General features: G+C 38.1%; 1 protein-coding gene across 6 annotated transcripts in view; it reads left to right on the plus strand.

Moving 5' to 3' along the window:
- Arhgap12 (Rho GTPase activating protein 12) overlaps positions 1-18000 on the plus strand; it is a 96782-nt gene extending 78782 nt beyond the window's left edge. For all 6 annotated transcript variants that reach the window (XM_038332700.1, XM_038332698.1, XM_038332702.1 and 3 more), the window contains 9 exons: positions 5060-5161; positions 7619-7717; positions 10119-10221; positions 11512-11628; positions 13301-13399; positions 14929-15006; positions 15110-15244; positions 15483-15585; positions 16460-18000. In XM_038332700.1, the coding sequence (XP_038188628.1) occupies positions 5060-5161; positions 7619-7717; positions 10119-10221; positions 11512-11628; positions 13301-13399; positions 14929-15006; positions 15110-15244; positions 15483-15585; positions 16460-16634 (1011 nt within the window). In that variant the 3' untranslated portion in view covers positions 16635-18000. The remainder of the gene's footprint in view (positions 1-5059; positions 5162-7618; positions 7718-10118; positions 10222-11511; positions 11629-13300; positions 13400-14928; positions 15007-15109; positions 15245-15482; positions 15586-16459) is intronic.
- The last annotated feature ends 2226 nt before the right edge of the window (positions 18001-20226 follow it).

Consider the following 20226-nt stretch of genomic DNA (forward strand, 5'->3'; position numbering starts at 1 on the left):
AATGAAGTTTTACTAATGTTATGGTTAGATAGTACAATTCACATACTAAGAGAATAAAAACAAAGTTAAGTGGTTCAGTCAATACAAATAATCATATTTAAATAAGAAGTATATGAGTCTGTATAATGTATTTTGCAGAAACTTCATAAATAGCAAGGTTTGGCAGGATATGCAAGATACCTCTTAGGATTACTGGACATGATTTGAAAGAATTCTAGTTTTATTTCTTCCATTCAGTCAGCAAGTAGAACAAGCATGGGTAAAATGTGTCCCTATCTGCAATGGAGTCTCCTGGGTAAAGTGTGTCCCTATCTGCAGTGGAGTCCTGCGTAAAATGTGTCCCTATCTGCAGTGGAGTCCTGGGTAAAATGTGTCCCTATCTGCAGTGGAGTCGCTTCTACCTGAGATGAGATTCTGAGACTAGAAAGGGCCAGAAAGACAGAGACAGATGTGCTAAAAAGAGCTTCTCTGACTCTGAGCCGGTGGTGTGCTGGAGCTGAGCTCTGTCAGAGCCATCCTCATTTCCCTGTGCTGTTTATAGTTGGGTTTGAGGAGTATGTAAAGGAGTTACATTGTAAGCGAAGTATAGGTCTTTAAAGGTTATAAACACTCTAGAATCACCAGAGGTCACTGGAAGAAACAGCAGGCTCTCAACCCGTACACCATCCAGACTCATGCTCACCCACATGCTTTACATTTCTTCTTTTTAAATCATCATACTCTTACATTTTTTCAAAGAAGAGTTAGTTGAGTAAATGAAATACATGCATTTCACCTGCAACTGAGAAATTTGCACACATACCCACAAATAATAGACCCCACAGATATCTGTAGTTACTGAATCATTATTTTAAAAATCATTTTTTATCTCTGTGTGGGGTGGGGGAGTTGAGGGGAGGAAGGCTGACTGTCAGTGTGGGTGCACATGGAGGGCAGAGGACAGCTTTCAGAAGTGTCTTTCAGCCCTGTCAGTTCTAGGGACTGAACTCAGGTTGTCAGGCCTACACAGCAAGCACCTTTATTCAGTGAGCCATCTCACTAGCCCATGAACCATTCTTTTGTACTTTTAAAGTCCCCCAAAATAGATGTTTTAGGACATGTATTTCTGTCATGAGTGACTGTCCTGTGAACTAAGGTGTTTAGCAGATGACTGGCACCTCCACCTCTCACTATTTAGGACTTGACATTGTCAGATGTCCCGCGTTGGACAAAGGTCACTTTTGTCCTGGTATTCTAGAGAAAGGGGAAGGTAAGCTACATAAGACCACATGTGGGAGCTGACTTGGAAGGGGCCACAGGACTTTGGCAAGTAGTCCTCAGGAGGAAGGCCAGGAGTTTTTGAGCAGAGAGGCTGGGCAAGGTGGCCAAGAGCCAGATGTGAGTATTTTCTGTTAGCTAAGACATACCTGCTAATAAGTTATTTAAACCATCCATCTTAAAAATAAATATTTCTGTAATTACAAAATACTCTAGGAGTTCTAGGTCTTTGGCAAACATATTTGGGAGTTTGCTATGCTAGTATGGCATTTGCTTGTAAGAATTATATTCTTGATGCTGCCTGGTTCCATTGTGCTCTTTCTTGTGTGTGCCATTACACTGTTGTGTGTTGTTATGAAATAATTTTCTTTCCCTGCCCTATCACAGGGTTCAGTCTATGAGTTCTTGCTTTCTTCTTGGAAAAGACCTGTCCATCATCAGTGTATATATAGTCTGATCTTGTTTCATATATCACTCTGTTCTAGTTGCACCCCTTATACTTGTTGGGGTTTTGTTGTTTGTTTTTGGTGCCCTAAATACATTGACAAGGAGTAAAGTGGTAATTTGTTTTGAAAAATAATGAGAAAAATATGTTGCCAAACATACAGATTCCATTTTTCTATCATTTTCACTCACTGTTTATGTTTAACTAGTTGTTTATATGTGATCTTAGACCATCCTAATTCTACAAAACATACTAGCAACTAATTAATAACTGGTTTTGTTTTACTAACTATATTCAAGCTCAATTCTGTGTAGAAGGTTTCTGTGTCTGTTGTGGTTTTGTGGTCACCACAAAGGTAGAAATGTTAAAAATAAATGTTAGCCTTATTTTTGTTTTTATAATCTCAGTAATAGATTCAATTTAACCCCTATTTCTTGTTTTGTTATAACAAGCACATTATGTAAGTCCATATTACTTACTGAAAGACAGAAGAAAAATGTAATAGTTGAAGTCTGGTCATTTCTTAACTAGAAAGCTGCTAAGTGAAGTGCCGCTGTTACAGTAGTAGGCTGTCTGCCACAGTGGTGTGGGTGTGATTCCAGAAGCCAGTATAAACTGACATGGCAACATTTTAGCAAATGAAGCTTCTTATATTCAGGATATATCTGTAAGCTTTATTACTTGTAGATGATAGCTCTTAAAGGTTTAGCATACTAAACCATTGCAGTACCATAGGAATACTCCTTTTCTATTCTTACATAGTAGACTGAGTAGGAATTTTAAGTTATCAGAGCCATGCCAACAAAATAAGTATGTACTTAGTGCTATTTTCTTTTTGTTAATTTTTTATTAATCCCTTTCTTGTGTAGTTAACAAAACGTAATAAATAGCTAAGTTTTTTCCCTTTACTGCCCATGCTACCTATTTTCCTGTTCATCTCACAGCTCTCACCATGTTGCTAGAGGCTTTTTAGCATCTGACTTACAATTTCTAGTAAAGATTGAATAAATGATGTGGCTTATGCTTTCATATTTTTGAAAGTCATTAGTTATTGGCAACATAAGTAGTTGATAAAGAAGTGAGTCTTGAAAGCACAGAGCAGGATCAGAGGCTGTTTCTTAGAAAATGTGTTTGGCATCTGCTTGTGAGTTACATGTGTGAGAGTCTGGTATTGTCTTAGAACATAATCTTTTGTATGGCTACCAGTGGTCTAGCATACATTTCAAGAAATAGAACTGTGAAACTGCAATGTACCTGTGTCTGCCTGTTTACAGATAATAGCTTTACCCAGTTTCCTTCTCTATCGGTTATCATGATCATAGATTGGAGCTGAGTGCCTATCAGTTTGAAGGCTCACCAGATTTAGATATACTTAAAATTTTAAAATCTGAAAAGAGAAGGATTTAAGATACTCTGTTTAACCTTCAGTAATGTAGCAAGATACAAGATTAACTTGAAAAAAACAGTAGCCCTCCTTTACACAGGTGGGCTCAGAAAGAAATCAGAGAAACATTACCCTTCACAATAGCAACAAATAACATAAAATACCTCAGAGTAACTCTAACCAAACAAGTGGAAGACCTGTATGATAAGAACTTTAAGTCTTTGAAGAAAAAAATTGAAAAAGACACCAGAAAAATGAGATTTCCCATGCTCTTGGGTAGGTTGAATTAACATAGTAAAAAAGGCAATCTTACCTAAAGCAATCTACAGATTCAATGCAGAGCTCATCAAAATCCCAGCATAATTCTTCACAGACCTCCAAAGAATAATACTCAACTTTATATGGAAAAGCAAGAACCCAGGATAGCCCAAACAGTTCTGTACAATACAGGAACTTCTGGAGGCATCACAATCCCTGACTTCAAACTCTACTACAGAGAGAGCTACAGTGCTGAAGACAGACAGGAGAACCAGTAGAACCTAATCAAAGATCCAGACATCAATCCACGTACCTACAAACTCCTGATTTTTGACAAAGAACCAAAAAAAAATATATATATAAAATAGAAAAAAGAAAGCCTGTTTAACAAATGGTGTTGACATAACTTGATATCAACATGTAGAAGAATGAAAACAGATCCATATCTATTTCCATGCACAAAACTCAAGTCCAAATGGATCAAAGACCTCAACATACAGCCAACCACACTGAACCTCATAGAAGAGAAAATGGGAAATACACTTGAAGTGGGAAGTACACTTGAAGGCATTGGCACAGGAGACCACTTCCTAAATATAACCTTAGTAGCACAGACACTAAGAGAAACAATTAATAAATGAGACCTCCTGAAACTGAGAAACTTCTGTAAATCAAGGGTCCCAGTCAACAAGACAAAACGGCAGGCTATGGAATGGGAAAAGATCTTTACCAACCCCACACTGGACAGAGGGCTGATCTCCAAAATATACAAAGAATTCAAGAAATTGGTCTTCAAAAGAACAAATAATCTAATCAGAAACTGGGGTACAGACCTAAACAGAGAACACTCAACAGATGAACCTAAAATGACTGAAAGACACTTAAGGAAATGCTCAACATCCTTAACCATCAGAGAAATGCAAATCAAAACAACTCTGAGATTCCATCTTACACCTGTAAGAATGGCCAAGATCAAAAACGCTGATGACAGCTTATGCTGGAGAGGTTGTGGGGAAAAGGAAACACCTCTGCATTGCTGGTGGGAATGCAAGCTGGTACAGCCCTTTTGGATGTCAGTATGGCAATTTCTCAGAAAATTAGAAAACAGCCTACCTCAAGACCCAGCAATACCACTTTTGGGTATATACCCAAAGGATGCTCAATTATACCACAAGGACAGGTGCTCAACTATGTTCATAGCAGCATTATTTGTCATAACCATTACCTAGAAACAACCTAAATGCCCCTCGATCAAAGAATGAATAAGAAAAATGTGTTACATTTACACAATGGAGCAGAAAAAATAATGACATCTTGAAATTTGTGGGCAAATTGATGGATCTAGAAAAAAAATCATATTGAATGAGGTAACCCAGACCCAGAAAGACAAATATATGTATTCACTCATAAGTGGTTTTTAGACATAAAGAAAACCCAGCCTACAATCCCAGATAACCTAGACAGCAAAGAGGACTCTTACGAGAGACATACGTGGGTCTAATCTACATGGGAAGTAGAAAAAGATAAGATCTTCTGAGTAATTTGGGAGCATGGGATCATGGGAGAGGGTAGAAGGGAAGGGGGGAGGGAGGGACGCAGAGAAAAATAGAACTCAATAAGATGTAAAAAATAAAGATAATCTGGATTATATACGTTAGTCTTTTTGAATATACATGTATATCACATAATCATTTTTCCTTTTTTCTAAAATAAAGTTTGGGAGTAATCAGTCCAAACCAGAATTCACAGTGGACCTAAAGGGGGCAACAATAGAGATGGCATCAAAGGACAAATCCAGCAAGAAGAATGTATTTGAGGTAATACATTGTTTACTAAATAACTCATTCTTGGCTTTAGTATGTATGTTTTGTTTTAGTCTTTCGTTGTGACAAATTGAGGCAAAATTTGTGACTGAGTCATCTGTACTATAATATTGTAAGGGGATTAACTTCATTTGCGTGTTACAGAAAGTAAGGGTTACCAGCCTTGTTTCCCAAATTTTGTCTTTACTAGCAGTAACAAAAGGATGTGATTTTTAATATTAGAAAATAACTTTAGGAAGGTATTTCTTGGAGAGGCTGTGTGTGTGTGTGTGTGTGTGTGTGTGTGTGATCTCATGTCTTAGTGTTGCTGTGGCCCTAGAACTATTCTACAGAAATGAAGTCTCTCTTCCCTGTTGCTCTAACCCTTCCACTGCACTTCATGGTCTTGAACAGTTATTTGTCACCATGTAGCAGACAACTCTAAAGCTCAGCAGCTTTGCAAAAGAACCCCTCATGCTTGCTGCAGTTAGTCCAGGATGTGTCCGGGCTGTTCTGCTCTCACCTGGGAGCACTCATGAGGCTCAGATGGACTGGGTAGTTTGAGCTGATCTCATTTCTCCACATGACTTGTATTGGCTATAGCTAATGGAGGGGCTTCCTTCTCCCTAAGACCTCTCTTTTTTAAGAAGGCCAACACAGACTGCTCCACATGCAGTCAGGGTTCCAGCAGGGTGAAATGGCAAGGCTTCTCGAGGCCTAGACTTGGAAGTTGGCCTAGCTGCAGTGTTCTGTTATAACACGGCTCAGAAGTCTAGCTAGTATTCAGGGCCCTGGGTAGTAGTAAGAGTTCGCGTGGGACAGGGAGCAGTGGAGTTGCACTGTAGAAAGCTGGAGAATTTGTAAGATGTGCCTGTATCTGAGGCCTTTCACTGTAGACTAGGCACTTTGCCTTCAGCAGTGTCTTCCAAGGAGAACCTACATGATTTTTTGTCATGCGTTAGGTCATGGGTACCAACCCACACCGATCTCTGCTTCTCAAATGCTGTTTATCTCCAAGACTCAAGACAAATGCTACAACAGTGATGCTACTTTAAAAAAAAAATAAAACCTTGAATTTTAATTTGGTGTGCTTTGCCTTTAACATCACTTATAATTTTTTCTAGATTAGACTGTAGATTATTAAATTAGCTTTTTTTTTGCTTTTAAGAAACTTTTAACTTTGATTTAGGAACCCCCCTCCTCTATCTGTAGTAGCATACATTCAGTGCACAGAGGTGGAGAGGTGGGGGGGCTTTACCACCTGTCTAGAGAGATGCATGAAAGGATATTATTTCTGAATCGGTTTGCATTTCCAGTAGCTGGTTTCTGAATGAGAAAAGGATCCATGGTCAAATACATTTTGGAAATAGAGTGTATTTTATCCCTATTTTAGACAGTTTCCGTGTTCTCTAAATTGTCATGCTCCTGGGGATGCTTGAGGGAGAGCATCTTGTTAGACTCCTTAAATCCAGCGCTTTCCAACTTACTATTTCATCATATTTTAAGTTTAATTTTTGAGTAATAGCTTTATTAAATATTACTTGAGAAATTATGGGGGAAATTATCCTCAGAACATTGTTTGGGAATTGTTTTGGGAAGCTTGCCAAATGTTTCTCTAGGAAAACAAACGCATTACTAGCTAGGACATGTGAGGGTGCTTTCACAGCTGACAACTCTTTCATTAAAGTGTAAAAATCTTAGGCCAGAGAGATTAAGTTGTTTTGGGTTTCATATAAAATAATGATATCCATGCTTCAGTTCATGATTGAACAATTAGTAATATTTCTGCTCAGAAGGAGTGTGAGGTTGATGAGCTAGCTCAGCAGGTAGGGCACTTGCCGCCACGCCTGATAACTTGAGTTCAGTCCCTGTGACTGGTGTGGTGGGGGAACAGACTGACTCGTGTTCTCTCCCCTCCAAACTCAGGCCATGGTACGCATGTGAACGTACACACACAACAAATAAATGAATTAAATCAATAGATAGAGGTATAAAAAGTTTTAAAGGGACGTCATATTGTCACTCATACTCAGTCATCACCATCTGTTAAGTAGGAAATACTGAAAACTTAACAGTTAAGTCTTTTTTTTCTATATTTATATTCATAACCAGACCATGAAAATTCTCAGGCTATGAAAAACTACTTAAGCTATATGAAATACCACAGACTTTTATTTCTTTACAAATGATTCAGTTTTAATTGTAAATACATTGCTTTGGTACTTGTATTTATTTTTAAATGACTTTACTACTTTGGGATTCTGAATTACTAGATTTTTATTTAGAGTTTATTGCAAAAATCAGCCTTATCCTCTATAAAATAATTAGCCTAGCATTCCTAGCTGCCTGGTACCTCTATTGCTCTCCGTGTGAACCTAGTGCACTAGAGACTGCAAGCTTTGAAGTACATGTTTTTTCATTTATTGTGTTGAAAGCACTGACATGTTCTTTCCTCACCTTTTTTCTATAAAGCTGAAAACTCGCCAAGGAACAGAGCTGCTAATTCAGTCTGATAATGATGCTGTTATTAATGATTGGTTTAAAGTTCTTAGTAGTACTATCAGTAACCAGGTATGTATTTGACTTAAGTAAAATTTTTATTGCAAAGTCAGGTGTGGTAGCATGTGCCTTTAATCCTAGCATTTGGGAGGCAAAGGCAAATGGACCTCTGAATTTGAGGCCAGTCTGATCTATATAGAGAGTTCCAGGATAGCCAGAGCTACATTGTGAGACTCTTTCTCAATTTCCTTTAATTGCAGAGCTGTTTTTCTAGTTTTCTAATTGCTTATTGTATATACAAATTTTAGTTTACAGATGGAAAGACTGCATGTGTGTATGCATGTGCTGACCCAGGTGGAAAAGGCGAAGGTCACTTTAGCAGTCTGTGTATAGTGGCCAGTGGATTTGCAGCAGTGTTTATATTAGGATTATAAAGAAGGGACTGATGAAGCTTAGTGTATAGTCCTTCCTTGCCGTCAGAATGTGCTGGGATACTATTTGATGGAAGGAGGCCAGAGGTCAAGTTTTGAAGTGTATGTAGCAGTAGCCTCAGTGTGTTTCTAGTGACACCTTGTTTACATTTCTGCTTCTTCTCTTCTGAAGGTATTCGTTGTGTTCATTGGCATTGGACTGCCAAGAACTGTGTGTTCCTTGCATTCTTAACCTCTTACTTGACATTGAGGGTCATCTAGCTTTGAAAAATGAAAGATAACACTAAGGGAGATGTGAGCTTTTCTAGCAAATAATCATGAATTATATATAATGTAATATTATATAATGTATAATATTTTTACTTGTATCCCTTTCTGTTTATCTCTGATACCATGACTGACTTTTATTTTAATACTGAAATAAGAATAACCTAAATAATTTTCCTAATTTAACATATTGATCTTTTTTTTTGTCTGTTTCTGGGTTTGCTGTACTTATTTTTGGTAGTGTGGATTAACCTAAGGTCTTGTGTATGCTGGGCAAGCACTCTTCCTCTGAGCTCACTCCTACAGTCTAATTGTTTTTGGTAGTCAGTGGTTCATTCTTAGAAATCTCCTATTAAAATTGAAATCCAGCAACTTGAGCTCTGTCTCCCATCTATTTGGGTGGGCACGTAGGTTTTCAGCTGTAACCACAGTACCTGCATTCTTGTATTTAATAAGTTCATGCATGCTTGTGTACTAGGCAGCAAGCAGTACTATGACACACCTTTCTCTGCTAACTGTACATGTAGTAATATGTATCATGCATTAGTGATGAAGTGCAACACACTACAAAAACAGTAAGAAGGGCTAGTCTAGGGAAGGCACTGCAGGGCTGTGCTGTGTATATATTTGTTTTGTAGTTGAGGTTTCCAGAAGCAGGGAATGAGGCAAGGGAAGAAGAAAGAACATATTATTTAATGTGAAACGTGAAAGTACCTACTCTTTCACAGTACCAGAAAATAGAAAAGAGCCAGATGCAGCTTGTTTCTGTAATCCCAGCACTTGGAGTAAGGCAGGGAGACTGCTGAGAGTGCACGCCCAGCTTTGGAGATGCTGATCTTCAGAAGAGACACCGAGTCTAAAAGACTACATGTTTCTAGATTGGAGAATTTTGATTCCCATTAAAATTCCAAGTAGTTTTTCTGGTTGTATTTGAGAACTTTATTCTAAAATTCCTTTAGAGATAAAAAGGGCTAAAAATCCATAAAATTTACTTGAAGAAGGAAGTAAAGACCTGCTGTATTGCATATTAGAACTTCAGACCTATGAAGCTTCATATTTAAGTGGGGGTAGACATACAGATGGTGGAGTAAAGTGCCAGATATAGTATTGTGGGACAGTCAGGAAGAATATACTTTTTAGCAGACAGTAGTGGCGCAGTTGAGTATCCAAGAAGAAAAGGGAGCCCTTCCTTATGTCATAAAGAACCACATCCAGTGGAGTAGACCTCAGTGAGAAGGACTAGGCAAAGTTCTTCACTTTGGGAATTGAGTCCACTTTGTTGTGCTGACCAAGTTACCTTGGTGAGGCTGCAGAAGAGTACTGGGTGCTTTTGAGCAACTAACATCTGTGAACATTAAGTCTGTCTTACAGTGTTGTTTCCATGGTGTAGTAACGTACTCTTAAACTGTTGTCACAGCAACATGGATGTCATGCCCAGGAGTGTAAGTCTGACCCTTTTGTACAGAAAGTAGCAGCTTTGTCTTTTATCGGCCGACTTCCTAACTGCTGTTTATACTACCCACACGTGAATGTCAAATAAGGCAGTTATTCCTAGCGTTCTGAGAGTTAACATGTGTAGTTCTCCTTTAGAAGTGAACGTTAATGTCATTAAAGGAAACATACTTTTAAAGACTGATCAAATACCTAAACCATATGTACTATATACTGTTTCCTAAAGTCATTGGTAAGAGTTCATTATGGCTCATTCTGAAGATTGTTCTTTTCAGCTGCAGCAATATTAGAAGTGACATGTTTGGACAATCTCTCACCAACAGGCAGCAGAGGCCGATGAAACAGCTGAAGAGGAGGCACCAGATTCACCGGGGGCAGAAAAGCAGGAGAAAGAAAAGGACCAAAAGGAGCTTAAAAAACTTCGCTGTAAGCTGTTTCCTTATTTGGTAGTGGTCTCTCCTAGGTTTTGAATACATGCCCATGTAAATATGCAGTCTCTCCAGAGAAGAGTGTCAGGGCTAAGTACTCTCTTGTCAGCTCATTGTTTTTAACCACAGTGCACATCCCTGAGAAACTGTAATAGTAAGGTGGGATGCTTCAAGAGAAAATACAGTACCCTTCTCTTGAGGTCTTAGGAAGCTGGACTTTGTTAAGTTAAAAATATATTTGTTTGCATAGAATCTTAGGCATTTGGAAGTCCAAAGTCAAGGAATAATTGTTCCACTGCTACGTCAGAGGCACCAGGAGCCCACTGTCATGTGCTCATGCACACAGCCATGTACTCAGATCTCCAGAGCACACAGACAGACAAGAGTGCAGCTAAGCCAGCAGTTTTAAGATGGATAGTTTTGAACACAGAAGTATATTATTGATGTTGGCCATTAACTGTGACTCCACACCTTTTCCAGTTTATCTAAATTCACATGCTTAACTAAGGATTTTCTGGCCTCCTAATTAAATGATTAGAAAGTCAATTCTACTTTTGTTTTCCAACAATATAATGAAGATTTTACACAAACATACACCAACACCATCACTCAGCAATGTTAACATAGTTGTACAGTTTTTAAGGGGTTCTTTGTGGTTCAGGCTGTCCTTAAGCTCCCTGTGAAGCCAAGACTGACCTGCCTCTGAGTCTCACGTAGTGGGATTACAGGCATATGTCACCAAGCCATCCTTAAAGTTTTTATTCTCGATTGATGTATTCTTTGCTCTTAGTGTTCTCCAAACATAATTATATTTTAACATGTTATTTAGAATTTCATGTTACTATACCTCATAAATCAGGATTGATGATAATATAGAACAGGCTCTATGTGCTCTGTTCTTATGTCAGAATACAGATTATCATAAAAGCATCAGGTACAAATATGTGGACTTTTCAGACTCATAGCAGTTCACCAGGGTAGGAATTATGGGTTATGTTGTGAATTTTGTGTGTGTGGTACAGGAAATGATATTTACCTTCTGACACTGATGGAAAAGTAAAATCACTTCTTAAGATCTTGACTTACCCCAAAGAAAGTAGAGACGTAGTCCGCTTCTAGTGTTTAAAAATAAGAATTTTGCTTAAAGTTTGAATAACCATTTCTGCTGTGATATTTATTTTATTTATTACTTATTTATTTAACCATGGGTTAGTTTGTTTTGGGTCATCTGTGGAAAAACTTTTACTAGAAAAGTTTCCTGAAGTACCTAATCTGTGTTTGCCTAAAGCAATGAAAGGATCCAGCATGGATTCTTCAGAGCAGAAGAAAACTAAGAAAAACTTAAAGAAGTTTCTTACCCGACGCCCCACACTGCAAGCTGTTCGTGAGAAAGGTTATATCAAAGGTGTGTATAAGAAGTGGTATTTACGTAATGAATGTTAGCTGAATTAGTGTGGTGTGTGAAGCTAAGACCGAGCACTTCCAACGTCTTCATTGTTACTCGTGTCTACCTATGTAGATGAAAGGCTTTGATAATTAACACTGATCTTTTAAAAATGCATGTGTAAAATGCAGCTAAGACATGGAGCCAGGCGTAAATCCCAGACTACACTGTTTTGAAGCCCGTATCAGAGGAGGAAGATGAGATGCATGTCGGTCATTGGTGTTCTTAGATATCACGACACACTTGTAAAGATCACAAGTTAGCAGTGTGACAGACAACCACTAACAGTATGAGAGCAAACAACAGCTAATAGTTCCGTTCCTAATTGTTTGCTTCTGGCTCTAATTTAAGGTAATTTTAAAGTTAACAAAAGATATTTCCCCCGATTTTATGTTTCTTAATTCATTCATCTATCTATCTATCTATCTATCTATCTATCTATCTATCTATCTATCTATCTATCTATCTATCTATCTATTTGTTTGTTTATTTTTTGGTTTTTCGAGACAGGGTTTCTCTGCAGCTTTAGAGCCTGTCCTGGAACTAGCTCTTGTAGACCAGGCTGGCCTCGAACTCAGAGATCCGCCTGCCTCTGCCTCCCGAGTGCTGGGATTAAAGGCGTGCGCCACCACGTAATTCATTTATGATCACCATAATGCACCATCAAGCACCATGGTGGGACATGGTGGCACACAGACAGACATGGTGCTAGGGAAGGAGCTGAGAGTTCTACATCTTGATCTACAGGCAGCAGAAGGAGAGACTGCCACACTGGATGTGACTTGAGCATATATGATACCTCAAAGCCTGCCTTGACAGTGACACGCTTCCTCCAACACCTGAGTCTATGGGGACCATACCTATTCACACCACCATGCATTCATAGGGGTTAGAGATAAGTACTAATGGATCAAACATGTAGGTTGGTTTGTTTAGTGCCTTCAAAAAAAAATGTCAGAGGAGGTCTCAGAAGCAACTCTTAATTTGTTCATTAAATTAACTTTTTCACTGAGAAATATTGAGTTGTTGCCTTGTGGGGTTATATCACTTTAGACATTTTATTATCCTGAATAATTAGCACATATATGCAGTGTCTAAACTGTTTGTTTAAAAGATTAATGGAACAGCTTTTAAAACATTTTGTGGAATCCTGTGTCAGCACAAGAAGAGTACATAGCTTGTTTTAATAGTTTTTAAATTATTTGGGTATTTTCTAAGTGCTGTGCATGAGATAGGAGCCGTGAGCACCTGTTGCTGTTCAGAACAAGGTTCTAGCCCTCAGAATTTACTGGGTGGCAGGCAAACTTGATGAATACTGTGAGCCTTTCCCAGTAATCCAGTAGAAAATGATTGGAATTAGTTATCTTAGGAAAGGATAGTCAGTTTTTCTAAGGAGGTTATTTTTGCCTGAGGCCGGGGTAAAGAAAGGGAACCATATTTAGGGACAGTGGTTTCTGCAGTAGGAATAAAAAATACAAAGCCTTTTTGACAAGAGTGAGTTGTGTAGTCTTTGAGTTTATTTGGGAAGATTAATGTGAGGTTGAAGGAGGCACGTGTGTGCACGCTGAAGTACTTAGCTGTTTTCTGAACTGATGTTTAGCAAAGTGATTCATTTAAAAAACATCTCTTTCAGATCAGGTTTTTGGATCTAATCTTGCTAGTCTGTGTCAGAGAGAGAATGGGACGGTGCCAAAATTTGTGAAGTTATGCATTGAGCATGTCGAAGAACATGGTAAGAGAATGCTGTCAAGTTTTGCTTTTCACATTAAGCAAAACAGCTCTTTGTTTTAGACCAAAATCCCTAGGGCTGGACCAGTAAAATGGCTCAGCTGGTAAAGTGCTAGCCACCAGGCCTGAGGACCCGAGAGAGAGAAAAAGAACCATTTTCTATACAGTGTCCTTTGACCTTCACACAAGTACTATGGTACCTGTCTCACATACTCTTAGTAAATAAGTGTAATAAAAGCTCTTATAAAATTGTATGATTTCTGAGTGAGACAACCAGAAGTTCCTTATGGTCCTGAAATGTATTTAAAAAAATGAAACATTTTGTGTGCTAAAATATTACCTAATTTTACCTTTTTCAAATTAAGGCCTTCAGGCCTCATTCAGTGTTTGATATGTCACTATAGTAGCAGTCCAAGTCATCTGGAGTTGCGAGTGCTTATATGAAAACAGGGGTGACTGAAGCTGGCAAGGACTGATGTGCTGGTGTGAGTGCTGTAAGGATGGTCGTCGAGAGAGTGCTTGTGGTACCATAGAAAGGAGAGCTCAGCTACATCATGTAGGTCATTTCCTGAGAGTACAACAAACTCGTTTCTTATGTCTTATGACTGATAGTGCATTGACTATTGTCACAGCATCTGTGTGTATCAGAAGCATCCGACACAGGTAGCAACTTGTGTTACTTCATTTGTAACTTCTGCCAATTTCAGATCTTTTACCCATTGACTCTGTCAGCATGACAGTCAAGACTTGACACTGTTTATTTGCTTTATTTGAGGCTAAATGATTAATAGAACATTAGAAATGTGCTTTGTTTGGTGTGTACAGCTTTGTTATTTAATGAATATTTAATATTTTCAGGTTTAATTATATGAATTTCAAATGATTCTGGCCATACCTGAAAAAATATTATCACGTGGTATGTTCTCTGTAGAACCACTAGTCAGTAGCTTTGGATAAGCCTACCATAAGCAATTGGTGTGACAGATACTGTTAAGAGAGTGCCAGTGTCTTCAGTACATACATTTACATTTTAAAATTATGTGCAAAAAAATGGACGGGTCGATTTTATCTTTGCTTTAAAAACTATCCTTTAATATCTTAATATTAAATATTAATTATTAATATTAAATAATAATGTTAATAATAACATTAATATTAAATATCAGTTGTTCATATTTTGACTTTTGTGAGATTTTTTATGAGCAAAGCCACAGTATACCTGGTAAACAGTAGAATTTCTGCTGTTTACTAAACAGTATTCAGAATAAATTGCCAAGAATCTAAATAACCATGTAGGAAAAGAGAATTATTTATCCAGTTGATTTTTAGCTAATGCTAAGAATAAGAATTCTGCAGCTGGGTACAATGTATCTGTACCTGCAGCTGCTTGGGCAGATGAAGCAAAAGATCGCTGCAGCCCAACATTTTGAGGCCAGTCTGGTCAGCATGGTAAAATCCCCAAATGGAGATACTTATGCATCTTTAGAAGCAACAGTGAGTTTCTTCCAAACATGAAGTATTATTTCCTTGTAGGTTTAGACGTTGATGGTATCTACAGAGTAAGTGGCAACCTTGCAGTGATTCAGAAGCTGAGATTTGCTGTTAATCACGGTAAGAGGGTGTGCCCTCCTGTTTATTTCCAGCAGCACTGCCCATAGCCTGAAGAACTGGTTCAAAGCAAGCTTAAAAATGTCTTATTCCTACTGTTTTTCAGATGAGAAGTTGGATTTGAATGACAGTAAATGGGAAGACATTCATGTAGTCACTGGAGCACTCAAAATGTTTTTTCGAGAATTACCAGAACCTCTTTTTACATTTAGCCATTTTAATGATTTTGTTAGTGCAATTAGTAAGTATGTTGTTCTATTCAGTTCCTCCCCACCCCCGATACTGAAAATCATTTTTACAAATTAAGCTATTGGATAGTCTTTTTTTAAACAAGTTTTTTCAACCAATTGAAAAAACTCCAGAGATTTTAGGTGTGACCACCAGATGTCACTGTATGTTACCAAACACCCGCTTCCAAACTCCATTGCCTTTCCTTCCATAAGAATTTGCTGCAAAGTGTCTGCTTATTACTTTTTTAGAACAAGATCCAAGGCAGCGTGTCACTGCCGTTAAGGACCTAATCAGGCAGTTGCCAAAGCCAAATCAAGATACAATGCAGATTCTGTTTAGACACCTCAAAAGGTAAGAAGCTGTATGGGTAGGAAGTGTGGTTTAGGACAGTGGAGAGCACATGGGACAGGGTCATCCAGGCCCCAATTCGTCCATAGATGTGTCATTACTGTCTTTGTAAGTTTTTCAAAGAAGGTCAACTTGTAGCATTTATTTTTCTTAGTGTACTACTCACCACACAGTAGGCGTTCTGACAAGACTGGACTTAACGGGAAGATGAGATGGCTTAAGTGGGACATGTGACATTAAAACATAGCTCTCATGGCTCTCCATTGCTACTACAGAGCTACTTTAATAAAAGAATTTGTTACATCTCTGAAACACTGAAGTAGTAAAGCAGGGCTGGCAAGATGGCTCAGCATATAAAGGCTTGTGCCACTGACTCTGGGGACCTGTGTTCAGTCCCCAGGACCCACCTGAAAGAGATAACTGACTGTCACAAGTTGTCCTTTTAACTTCTGGATGTGCACTGTGGTGCACACACACAAAGTGTGAAAATAATAAAATACTAAAGTACCTATTAGACGATTTTTTAAAATAATATTAAATTGAAAGTTGTAACTTCAGTTCCCTGATGAACTATCCTCCCCGTGTAGACGATGGATCACTGTTACCTGTGTGGTAACTTATTTAAGTCTGTATCCTAGTCTGAAAGCAAAGCCAAAATATCACCATTTAAAGTTTGCCACAGTACATATCTTGCTGATCTTTCAGCTGTTAATTAAGAAACCGGCTCCATGTAGCAGCCAGACCGAAGTGACGTGCTTAAATCCTACCTGTATCACCCCAGCAAAGTCAGCAATCTCTTTCTAAATGCAAACTGTTAGGTTTGTAATACAATTTGACGTTTTCCTCTGTTTCTTAAACGTTTGTTTTCTCTCTCTAGGGTTATAGAAAATGGAGAAAAAAACCGAATGACCTATCAGAGTATAGCAATTGTTTTTGGCCCCACTCTGCTAAAGCCAGAGAGAGAGACTGGTAACATAGCGGTTCATACCGTGTACCAAAACCAGATTGTAGAATTGATTCTTCTGGAATTAAGCACTGTCTTTGGACGCTGACTCTCATGAAAAATAGCCTGTGGAAAAGAATCTGGATTCAGAAATTTCAGATCTTAAAAATGGTGTGTTTCATTTTTGGACCAAGCAGTGACAGTGACTCTAATTTTGCACTTTTTTGAGGGTCAGAGAAGAAGAAGAAAGTGAAGATACTAGCGGGCCCTCATTTGCTGCTTTTTTGCAAGCAAGCAGCAAGCTATAACTGTGTGTAATTTTGAACTCATTTTATCCTGGATGCTTGCATTTCATATTTGAATATCAGTAAAAGGTGAAAACTCAGAATTCTGACCAGTCATCTACACTGGATAACTTGGTGAGGAAAATGGTGTGGGTCCCACGTGTCATTGCCCTTGCTGTCACCAGACTGGATATATAGATTTCTTCTCATGCTCTGTAAGTTCTTTACTTGGTACAATGATAGTCATTGCCAGTTATTTTAAAAGACGTTCTTGGGCGTTTAAAATGAAGTTGATCCATTTGAGACCTGTGTACTACTTTTTTCAGGGAATCTGCATGAGTGGCAGTCTTTAGTGCTGAAGCTCATAACCCAGATAGGATCCCTGGGTGAAGGTTTGCTATCTAATTTTACTGTCTCACAGCATCCTTGCTGGATACCTTGGTTGTTTGTTAGGACAGCACACTGACAATACTTAAAACACTGTGATATACTGGAGTTCTGATTAGTCTAAGTCAAATCAGGGCATTTGGTACGTGCTGTACTGAATTATAGCTAACAATCCTGATTATGTTTAGTGCCATATTGAGTTCTTGGTATGACCCTCTGGAAGTAGACATTGTTTGATGTAAATATGCACTAAGGACTTAATATAATTTAGCTTATGTATATACCTGTGTTGTATAGGCTTAGAGTACATCTAACCTGGTGTTTCTAATCATGGCATTGGTAACCGTTTCCATAGCTTCCTCCAGAAATAAGCCATTATTTGAGAAAGTTAAAACACGCACTTTCAGGTTTTAATTACATTTACTGGCAGATTACTTCAATGAGAATGGTACTGGGAAATACTGAGTAGACTTGCTAAATAGTGAACACACTACAAGAGGAGCTTTTTAGGTTATTTAATATGTACAGAAAACATTAGGAAGGAAAATCATAATAGAATTCTAACCTCCACTTGAATAGTGGAAACCTGTATAAATCAGATGGATGTTGGATAGAAAATGACACTGCAAAATTTGAGTATTTTCTTTTTACATTACTAATGTAGATTGATTTATATAATAAAACAGGGTTTGGAAGGTTTTGTTACAGGGAGGCATGGTCTGTTGAAGATTTCTAAATGTATTTTTCTAGATTAACTGCTGTATATGAAATGTCTAATCTAATAAAGGAACTATAATAAGCTTAGAGGTTTTTTTTTTCCATTGAAGATATGCATTTTGGTTCTTAATTTGTTGTTGATGTTTTGTTTGTTTTTATTTACTGACATACTTTTATACCTCATTTTAGAAAATCAACCAAATCCATATTTCCTGTGGCAGATTGACTTTTCTCACTCCTATGTTTTCTGTTCTTTCTGTACTAACAGCTCCTTAACACCACACACTTCTTTTTTCATAGGGTTTGAAAGGAAATGATTTGTGACCATGATTCTTTTTCCTAGGATTGTATTTGTAATTTCCAGATTGCCTTCCTTGGTAACAATTTTGTGTGTGTGTGTGTGTGTGTGTGTGTGTGTGTGTGTGATCTGTGCAGAACCTTTTTCCTAAATCTTGTAGCTAAGATACTCTCTGTGCTGTAATCTTCTTAAGTACATAACATACTAAGCTGCTTGCCAGTGGATGCAGATTGCTTTGGTGTTGGGGGAGGCTGCTTGTTCATTCCTGGCTACTCAGACTTGAAATAATTACACAAAACTGTATCAATTAAACACTGTTTGGCCAATGACACTAGCATATTTCTAGCAAGCTCTTGTATCTTAAATTAACCCATTCCTATTATTTTATATTTTACAACAAGGTTCATGGCCTGCCAGTGGCAAGGTTCCAGCTAGCAGCTCATGTCTTTCTCCTTTGGTGGTTACATGGCTTCTTTCTGATTCTGCCTGCTCTCTGTATCTCTTTTAGCCTGGCTTTACTCTGTTAAGCCATTGGCCAAAAGCAACTTCTTTCTTAACCAGTGGCAATAAAACATATTCACAGCATACATCTCCTCCCACATCACTTTGGATGGGGAGAAGTTCCAAATCAGCACGTGTAGACCTGCAGATGCCGTTAATAATACAGTGTGCTTTAGGGTTCTTGTGTCTTGACTATGTACCAGGAAACCAATTAGACTCAAGTCTGTGATCTGTGGTATTCTTTCTCTTGGTGGTCATGGACATGTCAAAGGGTTAAAATTGTCCTGTGTTTCTTGTTTCAAAGTACATGTGTGTATGCAAAGTCTTTGATGTTGTATTGTTCTACCACTAATATTGTATTGTAATGGTGTATGTACAATGAGGTCAGTGTCTTGTTTTTTCATCCTTTGTGAATTAAAAGTTATCAATTGTTTTTGTAATAACAAAACCAGTAATATTTTCCTGTCTTGACAACTTGATTTTTTAGCAGAAAATATATTAAAATCTAAAAATAAATATTATTAGTGGAATTTTATTTACTAACAGGCCTTTTTTTTCAAAATATCACAAAAGAGACAATTGAAAGAAAAAGTTTATTTGAATAACTATTGCAATTCTAGTTAGAATAATACTTCCTTAAATGTTGTGTCAGTGAGGCATTTTGCCTTTTACTCTGAAGAATAACAACAGCTCTGACAAGGTGTTGTTTTAGAGCGGGGTAATCGAGTTTTTCCTCTTTGTGAAGACTACAAATCCAATCATGAGTTCAGCCAGGCTTCAAACTTAATGGCCGATAGGTTATGTTCATAAAATACATCCTCACATAAGTGTGCGCATTGCTGTCGCCCATGGGCGTGAAACTCACTGAAAACAGTAGTGGCTGATGCCTGGGATCTGTGACTGTTCTAATGTCAGCACTTGCAGCTTCGACAGCTACAATATTGGATAATAAGTCTGCAGTAGCAGGAAAAGTTACTCTGTATTTGTGCCAAGACTGCTTTTCCAGCTAGTGAGAGAAGCTTCTAATGAAAATAAATATGGAGTCTCCTAGAAGCACCAACTCCTCAGACTGTGAGGAGCATATGACAGTGTTCAGAAGACATAGACTAGGACACCCTGCTCTCAGTTGTCCAGGAAAATACACATGTTCTAATACTGCACTTGGACAGGAATTTGAAAGTGCTTAGAAAATAGGATTTTGTATAGTTGACTTTGTGTCTGAACTCTAGCCTCAGCCTCTTAAATGTGACTTTTAATTTGAAATAAAAGAAAAAAATAAAGAGATGGGTACAGAAAACCAGCAGGCTCATATCAATGGTGTGATGAAGTCTCCTGGAAATCCTGTAGAGTCAGGCCGAGCCAAACCAGACTGCTTATTGGAGGAGGGAGGAACAGGGTGGGTGCCTGATGAGATGGTCTCTAACTGCCAGGGTGAGTCTCCTGAGGAATCCCAATGAGTCTTCTTCATGCAGTTTTGTAGACCAGTGGTGGCGGTAAGTATATTCAGCTTGATC

Source organism: Arvicola amphibius, chromosome 6 (assembly GCF_903992535.2).
Source record: "Arvicola amphibius chromosome 6, mArvAmp1.2, whole genome shotgun sequence".
In the NCBI taxonomy this organism is placed as follows: domain Eukaryota; kingdom Metazoa; phylum Chordata; class Mammalia; order Rodentia; family Cricetidae; genus Arvicola; species Arvicola amphibius.